At 53.2% G+C, this 16,340-nt stretch overlaps 1 protein-coding gene across 1 annotated transcript; it reads left to right on the top strand.

The window, feature by feature from the left end:
• The first annotated feature begins 872 nt into the window (after positions 1-872).
• FGF22 (fibroblast growth factor 22) lies at positions 873-15,971 on the top strand. The gene is made up of 3 exons (XM_038384488.2): positions 873-1,153; positions 15,086-15,189; positions 15,683-15,971. The coding sequence occupies exons 1-3, from the start codon at positions 904-906 to the stop codon at positions 15,875-15,877; spliced, it is 549 nt and encodes a 182-aa protein (XP_038240416.1). The 5' UTR covers positions 873-903; the 3' UTR covers positions 15,878-15,971.
• The last annotated feature ends 369 nt before the right edge of the window (positions 15,972-16,340 follow it).

Below are 16,340 nucleotides of genomic sequence, written 5' to 3' on the forward strand. Positions count from 1 at the left end.
ACAGATATGCACACAAACACACACACAAATGCAAACATGCATATACACACACACATACAGGCACACACATGCAGCCAAACGCATACACCCGCATGCACACACCCACACGAACATGCACACACGCATGTACACACATATGCACACACACGAACACAGATGTGCACACAAACATACACACAAATGCAAACATGCATATACCCACACACATACATGCACACGCATGCAGCCAAACGCATACACCCGCATGCACACACCCACACAAACATGCACACGCATATGTACGCACACATGCACACACACAAATGCAGACAAACATGCACCCCCATTATACGCACACCTACGTGCAGACACATATCTACTCACACACGCGCGCACCCAGAGGTTTAAAGACCTCGCAGATTTATGAATGAGAGGAGCCGCCCCGCCCTCCGCCCGCTGCCATTGGCTGGGACTTCGCCGGGCAGCCCCCCCGGAGAAGCGGCGGCTTTGCCTGTCAATGGCAGGAGGCCCCAGGCCCGGCCGCCCCCGCGTGGCGTCTGCTCCCGCCGCGGCTGAGAGCGAGACGCGGCCGGCGCCCGGGAGTCCCCGCTGCCACCTGCTCTGACCCTGACTCCAGCAGCGGCCGGGCAGGGAGCCAGGGCTGGGGGCACCTGCCCGCTCCTGGCTGCCCCGGCTGGGCTTCCCCAGGGGCTGCTGCCCTCGCACCCCTTCCTGGGGGGGGTCCCCCCGCCCTAGGAGCCCTGCAAGGAAGCTGGCACCGGGGATGCCCCCGGGGAGCTCTCGGCCGGGCTGGTGATGCGCCCCGCGCCTCCCGGAGCCCGGGCATGTGCTGGAACCAGTCGTAGCACATGGTCATCACACCCGTCCCGCCTGCCGCCTGGACCTCCCGCCCCCGGGACTGCCATGGGGCGGAGGGGGCTGGCCCGCCCCTGCTCTCTCTGGCTCTGCCTGGCCCTCTCGCTGCTCGCCGGATCGGCCCACGGGGACCCGTTGGGGAGCAACCGCTCAGGGGCCACCAGCAGGCGCCCCCGGAGCTATAACCATCTGGAGGGCGACGTGCGCTGGAGACGGCTGTACAGCACCACTCACTTCTTCCTGTGCATTGACAGCAGCGGCAAGGTGCAAGGCACACGGTGGAAGGAAAGTCCTAACAGTGAGTATGGAGGACACCAGGATGGGGGAGTCCCCAGGGGACATTAGAGGCCTGTGCACCAGGTATCAGGGGCTAGTGGTTTGAGCACTGGCCTGGGAGCCAGGAACAGGTCCCTTCTCACCCCTGCTCTGCCTCTTGTGCAACCCTGGGTGCATCACTTTGCCTCTTTGTGCCTCAGTTTCCCTGTCTGTGACATGGGAGACAAGACTTGGTGGGGGGGCTTGATTAATGTGCATAAAGGGCTTTGAAGGTGGAAAGCTCTGTTATTAATGGTCCTATCCCCACCCCCCGAGCCCTGATCCTTCCTACCCTGCTGGTGGACCTGGTCTTTTTGTCTGGCTGTTTGGAGCCTGGGTTCCCCTAGGTTCCCATTCCCATCACAAAGGAAAATAACAGCAAGAGAGTCACCATGAGGAGAGGCGCTTGCCCAGCAGGGTCGTTACAAGCGTGTTAAGTCTCAGAGATGTACATAGGCCCTGGGGAGCATCCGTGTATATGGATGCCAGGGTGGAGAGGTGGTGTGCTGGATATGCTGCGGCAGGTATTTTTTCTGAGGAATTTTTCGGGGATTACTTAGTGCTGTTTGGCCCACTGCTGCAGGGAGAGAATGCCATCAAAGGCAGCAGGAGTTTTCATTGCACTGAGACCACCCGATTGGGCACGAACATAACCATAACACACTGAGCACTTCCCATCACTCGATCTCAAATTGCTCCACAAAGGTGTGTAGGTGCCGTTATCCCCATTTTACAGACGGAGAAACTGAGGCCCGAGCGGGGAAGCGACGTACCCAAGGACAGGCAGGATGGACCATGTGTCCCAAAGAGAGCAGGGGTTTTCAAAGACGGGAAGCTCCATTTAAAGCAGAGTTGGGGGAGTTTGGCTCTAGCTGCAGCCATGAAACATGGGGCCGGATCCAGGTTTTTATTCCAGTTCGGATTCAGGCCCATCTCTCACGGAAACTCAAGTAAGGCCCTGACTTTCAGAAGTGATTAGCAACAGCTTGAGCTGCTTCAAAGAAGCCTGATCTTCAGAAGGGACCTGAGCACCTGCTCTCTAAAACTCAGGATTTTAAAGTAGCTTCAAGTTGGGCCCCCAAACTCACTGAGTCACTTTTGAAAATCTTGCTATAAGTATCCTGCAAGGCCACCGGAAATCTCCAATTCCCCCTGCATCCCAGCCCTGAGGGCCAGCCCCTGCAATCAACACCCGGGTCGGGACAGCAGCTTCTTGCCTGATCGCTAATAATTCTCTTTTTAGTTGCACTCGGCACCTGCAGCAATTCTTTGCCCTGTGATTGAGTTGCCTGTCCAGCTCCGTGCAGCGATGAGCTCACACTAGATCACAGGGCCACTTGCCTGCTGCTAATGAGGGTCAGGATGGGCTTGTGACCTGGGACTCAGGGGATCTGGGTTCAGTTGCCAGCTCTGACACTGACACCTTGTGCAGCCTTGGGTGAGGCACTTTAAAGCCCACATCCTCAACGATATTTAGGCATCTAACTCCCATTGGTTTGAATGGGATCTGGGCTATATACCTCTGAGGACCTGGGCTTTAATCTTTCTGGCCCTCAGTTCCCCATCTGTAAAATGGGGATAATAATCCCTTTTCCCTGCCCTTTGGCTACGCTATTGTAAATTCTTGGGCTCTTTTATTCTCTGTATGTTATCAATGGGGGTCTGATCTTGACCTTATTGGAAAACGGAAAATTGGAAAATGTCCAGCGGAGGGCAACAAAAGTGATTAGGGGACTGGAACACATGACTTATGAGGAGCGGCTGAGGGAACTGGGATTGATTAGCCTATGGAAGAGAAGAACGAGGGGGCATTTGATAGCTGCTTTCAACTACCTGAAAGGGGGTTCCAAAGAGGATGGATCTAGACTGTTCTCAGTGGTAGCAGATGACAGAACGAGGAGTAATGGTCTCAAGTTGCAGTGGGGGAGGTTTAGGTAGGATATTAGGAAAAACTTTTTCACTGCATCCCCCAGAGAGGAGGTGTGGGGAGAAGCCTGATGCTAGGAGATGGTAACAACACAAGATTAGGCCTTTCCCTGGGACATGAGGCTGGCTCTTTGCCTCCTCCACCAGCCTCTAATCAGGAGGGCCACACCAGGTTGCTAGCAGGAGGAGGTGGCCAGTGGCCCCTGTACGCTGGAGGGTCTCAGTTCATCAGGGTTCGGCTGTAAATATTTTCACCGTGGAAGCAAAGTCCTGATTCAGTTCCACTCTCTCCATGCTCTGCCGGTCCCCACCCCTCTCCCATCTCCTTGATAACAGCTCTGCAGCTCCTGGTGGGATTTGGCATCCAAGTGCGGCCACAGAGACAGGGATGGGAAGCTGATGGTATCTCAAAGAGAAAAGCCCTGGAGCCGGGAAAGTTGCCTGAGATCTGTGCACAATGTGAGGGGTTGACTCCTGCAGGAGTTGGATCCCGTCCTTGCTTGCACCCAGGGAGTTCCACTGACCCTAACAAGGGTGGAGTCTAGCCTAGCGTGGCTAGGTGATGACTAACATGGCCCAGATCGGCCAGGGTTACCCCTTCCCTGTGAGTTTGGTCAAGTTTATTATTGGTGTGACAGTAGCACCTACAGTCTCCAGATGAAATCTAGACCCCATTATGCTGGGAACCAAACAGACAGAGAGACTCTGCCCCCAAAGAGTTTACAATCATAACAAACAAGACCAACAAAGGATGATCTCTATTGTACAGATAGGGAAACTGAGGCACAGAGCTATGGGCCTGACTCCACACAGGGGCTCAGTGGCAGAGCCATGTCCTTCCTCTAAAGCTGATGGTTGCCAACACCAAAGCCCAAGTTGGAGGATTGCGTCGCCCTTTGCTCCTGCCAAGCTCCCCTAGCCGTAGCCGAAGGCTTGGGAAGGAACAATGAAGGCAGAACAGGGACTCCATATCGGTCCTGGCTAACAGCACGGCCTGGGGTGATGTGGAGGGGCACGGACTTTGTGCAGATGCTGCAGCAACAGAAACATATGCTGTCCCTGGAGCCTCCCACCGGGAACTTGGCCAGATCAGCTCCTCCTGGGAGCTCTGATTGCTGTGCAGCCCCCACTGCTAAGCCTGAGGCTGGCCAAGGTGGGATCTAGCCTTTCACCGGGGTGGCGATTTTATTGGGCTAGGGAACAGAGACACTGTCGGGTTTAGAAAAGGAGTACTTGTGGCACCTTAGAGACTAACAAATTTATTTGAGCATAAGCTTTCGTGAGCTACAGCTCACCAGCTCACGAAAGCTTATGCTCAAATAAATTTATTAGTCTCTAAGGTGCCACAAGTACTCCTTTTCTTTTTGCGAATACAGACTAACACGGCTGCTACTCTGAAAACTGTCGGGTTTGAACTCCCAGGACAGATCCAGCCGGGAGTGAGAGCAGACCAGCTTGTGTTATTTTTAGAGAAGCAAACGTCCTTTGTTATTAACAGCAGCAGCCGTAGAGGATCATTAACCCTGACTGGGGTCACAGCCACCTAATTAGCTTCTCACCACCCAGGACGTTTGCTTGTGGCTTTGCTCAGACCGTGCAAAAGACGACTGGTCGGCTTCACTGGTTTCTAGCCAGCGCCAGGTTCTGGCTCCTGGGTATGAGTGCAACTCTGCGACAGGTGGGTGACAAATGCCACAGAGGGGGAGGTAAATTTCCCTTCCCCCGGGAAAGGATCTGACCCCTCTCGTTTTACACAGAAGCCAACCAATAACCCAGGGGCTTAAGAGAAATTTTCCCATAAGTGCCTGCTGCAGCGTTTCACGCACCTTCCTCTGAAGTAGCTGGTGCTGGGGCCTGTTGGAGATGGGGTGATGGGCTGTTAGTCTGATCTGGCAGTTTCTGTGCTCCCATTGATTCCAGGCTTCGCCAATGCTGGTCTTTGTAAAACACCATCTTCATCCTGACCGTGTCCTTTTAATGGCCACGATGAGCCAAAATTAGAGATCGGGGACGGTGCGCGATATGCAAAACAGGGACACATTGCTTAATGAAGCCCAGTTTTGCTCATGCCAAGAGATGAAGTGGTGTCCAGCCGAGTGTGAAAATCTAAGGGGGATGTTTTCACAAAAGAGAGACGCTGGGGTCTTACTCGGGTGATGCTCCATCCTGGCTCCCCTCCACGCACAAAACTCTAGTGCTGTGGTGCTTTAAACCTGGGTTACCTGGCCCATCCGGTCCTGAGTGCTGGGTTCACGCCAGCTGGTAACCCACCCTCTTTGCGGGGAAGATGTGGGCTAGCACCACTCGAATGCTGCCTGTCCGCCAATGCCTTCCTGCAATCCGCCGAGTGCCTGGAAAGACAGACAAATCCTCCCACAAGTCATTGGGGGGGCAAAAATCAGAGAGCAGCTAGGCTGATTGCAGCACAAAGCAGCATGGGATATGCCCCAGGAGCCCTAGCACCAGCCCACGAGGAGCACTGCGCCAGCGAGGGCCATGGCTTTGCAGCACTGTGACCGCTCACCTCTGGGCTGAGCTAACCCAGACTCAGCCGCTGATCCCCCTGTGTTGCTCCCACTGTCCTGGGAGCTGCCCACTACAGCAAAGCCCGGTGCACGTGCCCCAGTGGCTGGATTTGGAACGGAAAGTCCCACCAGAGGTTTTATTCTCTGCTTCCAGGAGTGCTGGGGGAGAGGAGACGGAGAACAGAATGGGCCTCCTCAATGGGTCCTGGCCCTGCTCCAATGCCGTCAGTGGGAGCCTGTCCACAGGCTGCCATGGGTGCTGGAGCAAGCCCTGTGTCGGCAGTTTGTGGCGACGGGTCCGTTCGCCTGCGGCTATGTCAGGACGCTGTGGCACAAAGCAAAGTAAGGAGCCTGCTGGCTGCTTCCAGAGCAAGAGAGAGAGAGAGAGACTACTCTCTGTCCTTGCCAGCAGGGGGTGCTGCGGGAAACGGTCTGCCCTGATTGCCACGGCCAGAGGATGTGGCCAGAACCCCTTTGGCATATAAATCTATAGCAGCTTCTCCCCGGCTCCAGAAATGAGCCTACCCCGTCTCTCCAACTCCTTTGTAACAGCCGCTGCAGCCACCCCAACTGGGACCATGTTGAATGGTCCTTTCATGTGAAATAACTTGGCCTAAATTGTTATCTGTCCATCCATCCATCTGTGGAGCCCAACATGCATGCATCTGTCTGTCTGCCTCCTACGGGGCCTGAAACCTTCTCCCTTGCTCAAAGTTCCTGCCAGTTTCCCACCCACCTCCTTTACCCTGACCGAGGGCAGCTCCTGCCACCTCTCCCGTCCTCATTTGCTCAGTCGCCCCTGGGAGCTCTTCCCCTCTCCCTGGAGAGTAAGAGCACGTCCTCCGCCTTCCCCCCATGTGAGGCCTGGGGCGATGGGGGAGAATTCTGGCTTGCCAGTGCTGGCCCATCAGAACAACGGGAGATTGATTGCAAATACACCAGTGGACTGAGATGGGGAGGATTGAGTGGGTATCTAGACCCACTCCCCCAAGCCTCTGCAAGGGGTGCAGGATGCCAGGTGCCTTCCAATTCCTGGCCAGCTTCCCCATCCGTGAAGTGCAATCGGAAACAATAAAGAGCCAGGTGACCTTTGATCCTCAGAGGCTGCAAGGCTTCCTCTGAGCTGGCCTCATTAATGAAAGACTTCCTGCCTTGTGATCACGCACAGCCGCCCGCCTGCCCCTTGCCGTCCTGCTCTGGCCCTATTTACGAGGGATGTTTGGGGCATGAACCAGACCAGATTTGGCTGGAAACTCCAGGTCTACGACAGCAGGTCCAGCAGCAGCTGCGAAAATGCACCTGGCTCCCTGACTGAACCCTGGGCTCCCTCTTGGTGTCTTTTAAACCACGGCACGCGTGGCTCCATCCGTGCATCATGGAGTCACAGCAGTCTGCACCTGCCCCTTGCACCTCCCGTGTTTAGACGGCAAACTCTTTGGGGCAGGGCCAGTCGACCAGCGTCTGAGTAGAAGGGTGGACTCGCTGCAGGTGGGCCCCCTCGTGGCGGGGCACGGCCCAGCAGACTTTGTTCAAATGCTCCTGGCGAAGGTTGCTCCAGCCCTGCAGGGGTCAGCTCTTCGGCCAGATCGTAGTTTGTTTCCACCCCTTCCAGGGTAAGAGAAAATCCAACACAGCAAATGTCCAATGTTGTTATGACAGGTTTGCAACCTACGACTCTGGGCCCCGTGGTCCGTACGCACCCATGTCCCGAGGTATTCAGAAGTCCTGATCCCCTTGTCTCTACAGGTTTTTTCCCCACCACCTTCCCTGGTGGCTGGTAGAGGAACCTAGGCCCCTTCTCTCCTCTAGGTTCCAGCCCGGGGAGCCTGTAGGGAACAGCCTGGGTCCATCTATTCAGACTCATCCCTGCTGCCTCCCAGGGGCATCTTCCTACCCTGGGTTGGCAGCAGACCTTTCCCCACAGACCCCTCCTGGGACCACCGGGCAGCTGTATTTCCCTCCGGTGCTCCAAGGTTTCAGCCCTCACCCTTCCTTCAGGGCTGTACGCCCCAGCATTCTTCCCTAGCGCTTGCCCACAAATCTCCAAACCACAGGTACAATCTTAAGCCCCTTCTGCCCTTCTCAGTCTCCTGCACTGCTCTGTGCCTTCTCGCTTCCTCTCTCCTGGGTCTCCCCCCACTGAGGTTCACCTGATTCCTTTCCAGGTGGCCTTGCTTAATTAATCCCCTCCAGGTGCCAACAGGTCGGCTGATTGAGTGCTGAAGCTCCCATGAACCCTCTCAGTGCTGGTGTGGGGGTATATACCCCCTTCCAGCCTGGTGCAATGGGGCTCTGATCCCTAGCTGCTCCTCTGATACAAAGAACAAACGGGATGCTGTGCTGAAAATCCCACCTGCCCCAAAGAAAAGAGGTTTGTCAGTGTCACTGAGTGGATTTCACACTCCCTCCTCCCAGGGCCGCAGTCACTAAGGGGGATGCTTCTGTAGCTGCTGGTAGGAGTGTGTGGGGAGGGGGAATGTCTTTGTCCTCCTCTAGTGGCAAATCCACAAAAGAGGATAAGAGCCTGGGGGAAGCTGCCAGTTAATGGAGTTACTCCTTTTGCTCAAGCATTAGAGGTGGGGTGGTGCTAAGGAGGGCAGGCCTCTAGCATGGTATGTGGGGGAAGGAGACACCCTCCCAGGGAACTACTGCTGTGGAGAATGGACACAGAGAATGGAGATCCCGCCCCACAACTGGGTTTAATAGGAGAGCTGGGATTTCCCAAGAGTGTAGCATAGTAATAGAAGTGGTAGAATGGTCTAGAAGTCTGAGCAATCACCTACAGGCCAGGAGCTCCTGATCTGAGTGCCTGGCTCTGATGCTGACTTGCTGTGTTAGCTTGGGTGACTCGCAGCCCCTTTGTGCCTCAATTTCCCCAGTTGCAAAATGGGACTGAAAATATTTACAAAATGAGACTGAAAATATTTACCTCACTCCCCAGGGTGTTGTGAGAACTAGCCCTCTGCAAAATGCTGCAAGATCCTCGAGCCCAGACAAAGGCACCATGAACTCTCCCCACCTGACTGTGCGAGGAGGTGGTGCTAAGGACCCTGAGTAAGGCTAGCTGAGTAGCACCAGTGATGGCAGTGCAGCTTGCAAGTGCCAGCGTTGGGGGCAAAGGAGTCGGCAGCACATGTGCAGAGCTGTGTCTGTGCAGAGAGTCGGTACCCCCAGGGTCTTGGCTAGAGCAGGAGCTACGGGAATCTGGAGATGGAGTTTCCTGAAACTGTGCTGGGCGTTTCCATTGTAAACCCTGCCTTGTCTGGCCACATACCTTTCGCATTAGTGTCTCTGCTAGGAGATCTGCCAGCCACTCACCCACCTCTGGCCAAGCACAGAGCCAGAGCCCAGGCTCGTTGTGTATTACAACTGCATCCCTTTTCTCCTCATGTACTCCCCTACCCCCACATACTCAGAAACCCGCTAACCATCCCCTGGGCATAAATCCTCCCCCAGCCCTGTCCCCACACAAACACCCCACTCATCCATCTGCATTCCCTCCACTTGCACTCACATCCACCCACATTCCCATGTACACACATCCTCTGCCACCCCCATTCTCACAACACCCCCCACCTTGCACTGAGCCCCCCACCTTCCCTTTCGTGCATACACATCCACACCCCTCTTCTCACAAGTACGCAGGTGTGCACACCCCTCCATACATTCACACAGACATACTGCACCTTTGCCTCCCTGGCTGTGCAATACACAAAATGTGTACAGGTGCAAGCTATGTTCATGGCATGTACATCTCCACTGCATACGTAGCATAATGTGTATAGGTGCAGGGTACATATGTAATACACGTCACATGTTATTGTGTATGGGCAGAGCATCTGTACGGGATTTGTTTATGCAGGTAAGGTGTAGCGTGTATATATGCACAGCACATACCCATGCATGTATACATGCCACAAATACACCCAACCCCTCTTTGCCCAAGGCAGAGTCTTCTCTCTCTCTCTCCCCTTGGAAGGTGGGTCAGCGATTTGCAGGCTGACATGAGGAAGTCAACCTGGGCTGGGCAGGTCACACAGCTAGGACACGGCCGGAGTTTCCTAAGAGGAAGGTAAAAGAAGCCGTTCAGAAAAAAAAACAAAGCCAGAGACACTAGGGAGCAGGGAAGAAGTGCAGTTTTACCACTTTAATCCCTTCAATTCCTCTCACCTTTTTTCCCCCCCTCTGTCACTCAACGAAAGCAGCCAGGAGCCAGGACCAAGCTCTTTGCTCCCCTTTCCCTCTGGCCCCCTTAGCCCACGGGGCCTGTTCTTCACAGACCCCACAGGCACCGGGAGCTGATGAAGGACCCCTGGGAGGGCGCTGAGGTGAAAGAGCCCAGGATGATCTAACAGCGGGGTCTGTGCCTGAAGATGAGGAACCACATTTTGGCTAAAAGTGCACCACAGCTGCCAATTAGGAAGAAATAAATCATGGGTTAGCACCGGTCAAAGACTGACCATTTGTTCCAGCCAAGTGGAGGTTTTGCTTAGATCCCTTGTGCCTGACTCTAGGGAACAGCTGGTCCCAAGGGAGAGGGGAAAATAAATCACACAACAAATCTGGACTTTTCCCCGCATGGAAATCAGTCCCCAACTTTCATCTCCTTGCCAGCGTGAAAGGAGGGCTAATGCAGCCAGGTACAAGCTGGGGTGGTTTTGTTCTTTGCTCTTCCTCGGAAAAGGCAGGCCTGATCTCGCAGCCCGTGGTGCTTGTGATCAAAGCACTGGCCTGTTTTTCAAGCTGGAGATCAGAGAACATAGCAAGGGGACAGAAATCCCAATTCCACAGCCAGCGCCTGAGATGCTTTCCCTTTCATGCAGCACCTTCCATCCCAGGATCTCCCAGCACAAGTTGCTGGGCTGGTGGAGAAGGGGAGGGGAATTCCCTCCCCTCTCAGGACTATTGGGTGCAGTTCTCTGGCTTGTGTCATGCAGGAAGTCAAACGCTGAGCATAAATTATAGGGCCTGAACAGACTGTTAAATCTCATCCCAGGTATTTTTCTTGGCTGACCACATGAGGCACTAAGAACACTATCCGCCCCAGGTCACATGGTGGGAACTGGGAATAGAACCCAGGAGTCCTGACGCCTCTGCACTACCAGACTGCACGCCTTCCTGCACTCACAGCACCTCTTGTGACTCAGTTGTGCTAGGCCTTTGGGAAAGGTCCACCTGAATCTCCGGCTTTCCTAGTCCCTCCTTGGTTTTGCTCATAGCGGTGAGACACTTCCCAGATCCCTATGACAAATGGCAGTTGTGGGTCTCCTGGATTTTGTCCAGGCAGTTCTTGTGCTGGAACATGACGCCTTGATAGTAGCAGACTGGATATTTGAAAAGACCAGCAGCAACTCTGATTGTTTGGTCTTGTAATCCCTGTTCTTCTCATTGTTTGATTCCATTGGACATCAACTAGCTTGGTGTGGGAAGAGCTTAACCACCCTGGAGCACGGCAGAGAGCTAGCACGGAGCTGAACAGCGTATGCGCATTTGCCCCCCAAGTTGAGCCGGGAAGCTTATTTGGGGGCCATTTTTGCTCATAATCTTCTCAGCTATGTGGGTGAGGCATTCTTTTTATGTTAGTATACAAGCTAGGAGTTACTCCTGGATATATGGACTGCGGGTCCCATGGCCGTTGTTTTCCCACTCAGGATGACGTTGGGCTCTCGCGAAGCATTAGCGTGACAGAGATGGAAGTAAGACCACACAGTCTTTGACACCCGGGTCTTAAGATTCCGCTTCTTGCAAGAGCCCGATGCTACCATGCCTTAGTTCAGGTTGTCCCCAATCTTTTGGAAGTCTGTCTCTTGAAGCGAGGCAGATGTCATCTGCATACCTGGATGGCCTTGAGAGTGTGGGGGGGCAGATCATTTATCAATATGTTAGGGCAAGAGCAGATCCCTGGAAGAGTCGGTTCTGGATCCTCCGTGTGCTTAGTTTACTGCCTAACATCACCTGGAATGGTCTGTTTCAAAGCATCCTGTCGGGATTAAGGGGCATCTCGTCCCATCCGCGCCTCTTGAGGGCAACTGGAATTTGTCTCCTTGGTTGCGAGCATTTTAAAGAAAGAAAAGACATTGATACAAACTGTTTTATTGAAGCAATAACATTCTTGTTGAGCTCTGGTCAGTCTCAGATAACTCCAGGATGAAGCAAAGCTGCTCCTGGCACGAGAACCAGGCCAACCCCTAGTCCCCACTGGAAGCCAGGAAAGAGTGGCAAGGTTGGGAGAAACTTCTACCTGACCAGCCAACCCCTAACAGTTTGTACTGAGGACAGTCCGATTCTTTCTAGCCTGTTCTCTCTTCTTTAGAAGTCAAACTGGACTGTAGTCGAACATACTGTTCCCATGTAGAACGCAAAAGGAAAGATCAGCTCCCGCACGGCCATTGATTCAGAAACTAGCAGGATCCTTCTGCAGAGCAGAGTGTTGTACAGACCTCGGCCCTGGCGCTGATGTTCGCTCCAGCAGAATATGGTGGAGCAGGTTAGGGCAGAAGGCAGCATCCGCATCGGTTGATGCGGAACTGAACACAGTGACACGTACCATCTGCAGTTGCCTTCGCCACACATTAATATCTAATTTCTATCTACTGGTGCACAGAGCTCCCCCAAAACGTACACAAAGTGCCACCCTTTTGTAGCAGCCATTCACGTTCATGCCCAGTGCCAATCCCAGATGAACCACGGAATACCAGGGCTGACAACTGTGTCCTCGGAGAGCGGCAGCAACTCTGGGATCAAGAGACCGGGATGCTGATGAATTTCAGAAGCCTTAATTTACCTGCTTGCAACTTGGGATGCAGATCCTAGACTAGGCTCCACAGGCTGCTGACTGCATGGGCCAGAGCAGCTACCACAATGCAGAAAGGTGACTTAGTCCAATCTTCCCCATGGGAGGGCAGGGCAGTGAGGCAGAGAGGGCCACATGGGGGGCAGGAGTGCACATTTAGAAGACGGGGGGGACTGCAACACCTTGGTGCCCTCCATGATGCAGCTGTTAGAGGGCTGGTCAACTTGTGGCACGTATAAAAGAATACGCCACTACTCTGTGCCTCAGTTTCCCCATTTGTACAAGAGGGATAATGATGCAGACCTCCTCTGTAAAGCACTTTGAGATCTACTGACAAAAAAGAGCTCCATATAATCACTAGGTATTAGCAACATAAAAACAAAATCACTCTAAGGGCCCTTGTCTGCATTCGGGAATAGCCAATTCCAGCATCAATTGGCAGCAATCTGAGTAGCTGGCCCCTAAGGGCAAGGGCAAGAACTGTTTGCACTGATTAGCTCAGTCAACATCCACATGTGCTTGTGATCAGGACAGACACCAATTAGTCTGGTGAGCTACATTAGTTTTCTTTGTGCATTCCAGGGCATTCAGTGTTGTCTGAGCTCCTAGGGATAGAGGCTTTGGGACAGATCCGCAGCTGGCATAAAGTCACTGTAGATCTATTGAGGTCAATGGAGTTTTTCTGCTTCACACCAGCTGAGGATCATCTCTTGAGCCGAATCAAAGTGAAAAGTCAAAATTTCCTAATTTATCACACAATGAAAATTCCTAGATTTCATTTCCAAAACATCAAAAACGACCCGATACGGAGATATTTTGACTTTGGTTCATTTTGTGCTATATTAGAAGTCTAAATGTTTGACTTTGGTCTGTATTCTAAATTATACCGTAAAAGTTGAAACAAAGTCAAAACAAAATCGCTTCGATAATTTCCTGTCCAGTGTCGACAACATCAATACGTTTTGCCAATTCCGTCAAGTCCGCATTTCCTGACGAAAAACGGGCATTGGAAAATTTGCAAGCAGTTCTATTGAACACGCAGTCAGCACTCTACAGATAAGGCCGGGCAACCCAAGGAAACTGGATTTCCCTCCCTTAGTGCATATGGTGCAGCTCTGTGCTATGGGCCGGATCAGATTGGAAGGATGAAGGTCCCCAGAGCGGAGCTCTGCAAACCCAGTCTCCCTCTTCAGCTCTGTATCGTGGCAGGAAGGACAAACCTCTCCAGGCTTGGAGGAACTGAAAGATCTCTACTGTGCGCTTTGGGCAGGGATTCTCCTTTTTACACCTAGTGCAGTATGGCCCCAGGCTATCACAAGACAAATAATGAATAATACTAAACAACATATCACACAAGCATCTCGTCAAGCTCTGAAGCAATGTAGGGCTTACCTTGGACTTATTTCTGATCTTACACTGCTGAAAATCGGGAGTCACTCCATTGATCTCCACGGACTGACTCCAGATTTTCACTAGAAGAACCAAGATCAGTGTTTGGCCCAAGAGATCCTCGGTGAAATTGCATCATCTGTCCCCATTGCATTCACCTACAGCCCAAAAATCCCAATGTGGCCAAAGCCTTGGCTTAGATTGAAGCTATTTGGAACACAGGCTCTCTTCACGGTGTGTATGGGCGCCTAGCGGAGTGGCGTGCCGATCTCTGATTGGGGGCTCTTGGTGCTCCTGCAATGCAACCAATAATTGGGAGGCCGTGTTGCCCAGTGCCCAGCACACTGGACTGGGAGTCAGGAGACCCGGGTTCTAGTCTCATCACTGACCTGCTCTGTGACACTGCCAGTCACTGCCTCTCTCTGTGCCTCAGTTTCACCTCCCACCCGTTGTCTATTTAGATGGTAAGCGCTTTGGCCATGCACTGCTGGTTATCCTGGCATCCCTCCTTAAAGCTCTTCTCGGCCAGGGGGTTTCAATGCAGCAAATTTGTAACTCAGTCACTCGCTGGTTCACTTTCCAGCCTCCAGTCGCTCCTCTGTCCAGCGATACATTAACATTCTCAAGCGGCAAGGAAATATCTTTTAACGGACCGACTTCTGTTGCAGAGAGACACGAGCTTCACTGCATAATACAATGCCTTGTTAGTCACGTGACAGCAGCTGTCTCTCAGCTTTCAGGCTGCTGGGGATGATTTGAGTCTTTAACGATGGGAGGCATTCAATTAACTCAAGCCTCCTGGGGACCATTACTGGGAAATCAGAGGTCAGGCAAGCTGGGCTAACGCCTGCATTGTACATGCGGGCAGGGTGCGAAGGGAGCGATAGGAAGATGTTTTGCTACCGGCAGCCTCATTGACAAAGGTCCAGCTAGAACCATCCACACAAGGGTGCCCTCGACAAATTCCAGCCTAGCTGACTGCACTCTGCCTCCCTTGAAAAGTTTGAATTGGATGAAAGGGCTTCTTAGGTATTGAGTAGTATTACTGTAATAAGCTGCTAAACAGCTGCCACCTTCCACCCCAGAGGTGGCTGCATTTCAGTGGCAGGCAATGCAATGGCTTCCATCGGCACTTGTACAAAAATTGTCTCCGGAGTGCTTTGCTGGCTAACGAAATGAAGCACCTGGGCCCTGTGCCATGGCAGTCCAGCTGTTTTCCACACCCGCTTGCGGCATGGTTACACTCTCCCGATTCAGTGCCCTGAATTCTGTCTCCCCACAGGCATCCTGGAGATCCGGTCAGTGCGAGTGGGTGTCGTAGTCATCAAATCCGTGCACACGGGCTTCTACCTGGCCATGAACAAGAAGGGGAAAGTATACGGGTCGGTAGGTAGCAAGCTGTTTCCCCTCCTCCTCGGCCCTCCTTACATGATGCTCTGTGGGGAGTGCAGCTTGTGGCTTCGTTCTGGACCAGGGATCAGACTGGTTGGCTGGAGAATTTGGGATAGAAGCTAGCAGGACCCTGCTTGGCCCAGCCCGACATTCAGGATATTGTACCTGATACTGCCAAGAGAGGGGTTGGTAGTTGCTTAGAGACACGCAGCCTGCTGGAAGGAAGCCCTCACTGCTGGGGGGCCCATAGCACATTGCTAGGAGAAGAATCCAGGAGTCTTGCCTCCTGGCCGCTTGCTCTGTTAGACCCCACTCCCTTCCTGGAGTACGAGCTCCCTAACTCCTAGTCCCCTCCTGCAACCTCTGAACTTCATTCCCGGTCAGGACTGGGGCTATAACTCTGGACTCCTGAGGTACCTTGCTCCAGCCCCCCATCAGAGGACACCCGCCAGCCGCACCGTACTCACAGTCCTGTTTGTCTCCCCAGAAGGAATATAACCCCAACTGCAAGTTCAAAGAGCGCATCGAGGAGAACGGCTACAACACCTACGCCTCGCTACACTGGCACCACGGGGACCGCCACATGTTCCTGGCCCTCAATGGCCAGGGCAGGTCCAGGCAGGGGGGCAAGACGCAGCGCCAGCACCTCTCCACTCACTTCCTGCCCATGCTTGTCTCCTGAGACGCACACAGCTGCCCTATACCAAGTCGGTTGGGGTTTATATGTTTTTTAAAAGGACTTTTTTGTGCTATTTATTATTTTTTGTAATGAAAAAGGAGATTGGCTTTGCCCCTGCCCTCCAGCATGGGGAGCAGCGAAGGATTTTAAACCACTGCTTTGGACCTGCTCTCCAGCAAGCAGTGCCAAACCGGAGCCGGGACGCTGGCTCCCACTTGAATAGAACTGGCTCCCCATGGACCAGGAAGTGGAATCATCCTGCGTGTGTCACCCTGAGTGCTGGCAGCTCCCCCGTCCCCCCGCAGCAGGCCCCAAGATCTCTGGGCATAATGCTCCAACTATCGTTCCCTCAAAAGGAGGGCCACGGATGGAGTGAGGCTGAGCTACCCAAGTGGGAACGGCCAGACACTTTGGGGTCGTTTTTGTTAAACTAGGTATCAATGCACGTGTATACAGTAAAAAAGAA

This window comes from Dermochelys coriacea, chromosome 25, assembly GCF_009764565.3.
Source record: "Dermochelys coriacea isolate rDerCor1 chromosome 25, rDerCor1.pri.v4, whole genome shotgun sequence".
Classification (NCBI taxonomy): domain Eukaryota; kingdom Metazoa; phylum Chordata; order Testudines; family Dermochelyidae; genus Dermochelys; species Dermochelys coriacea.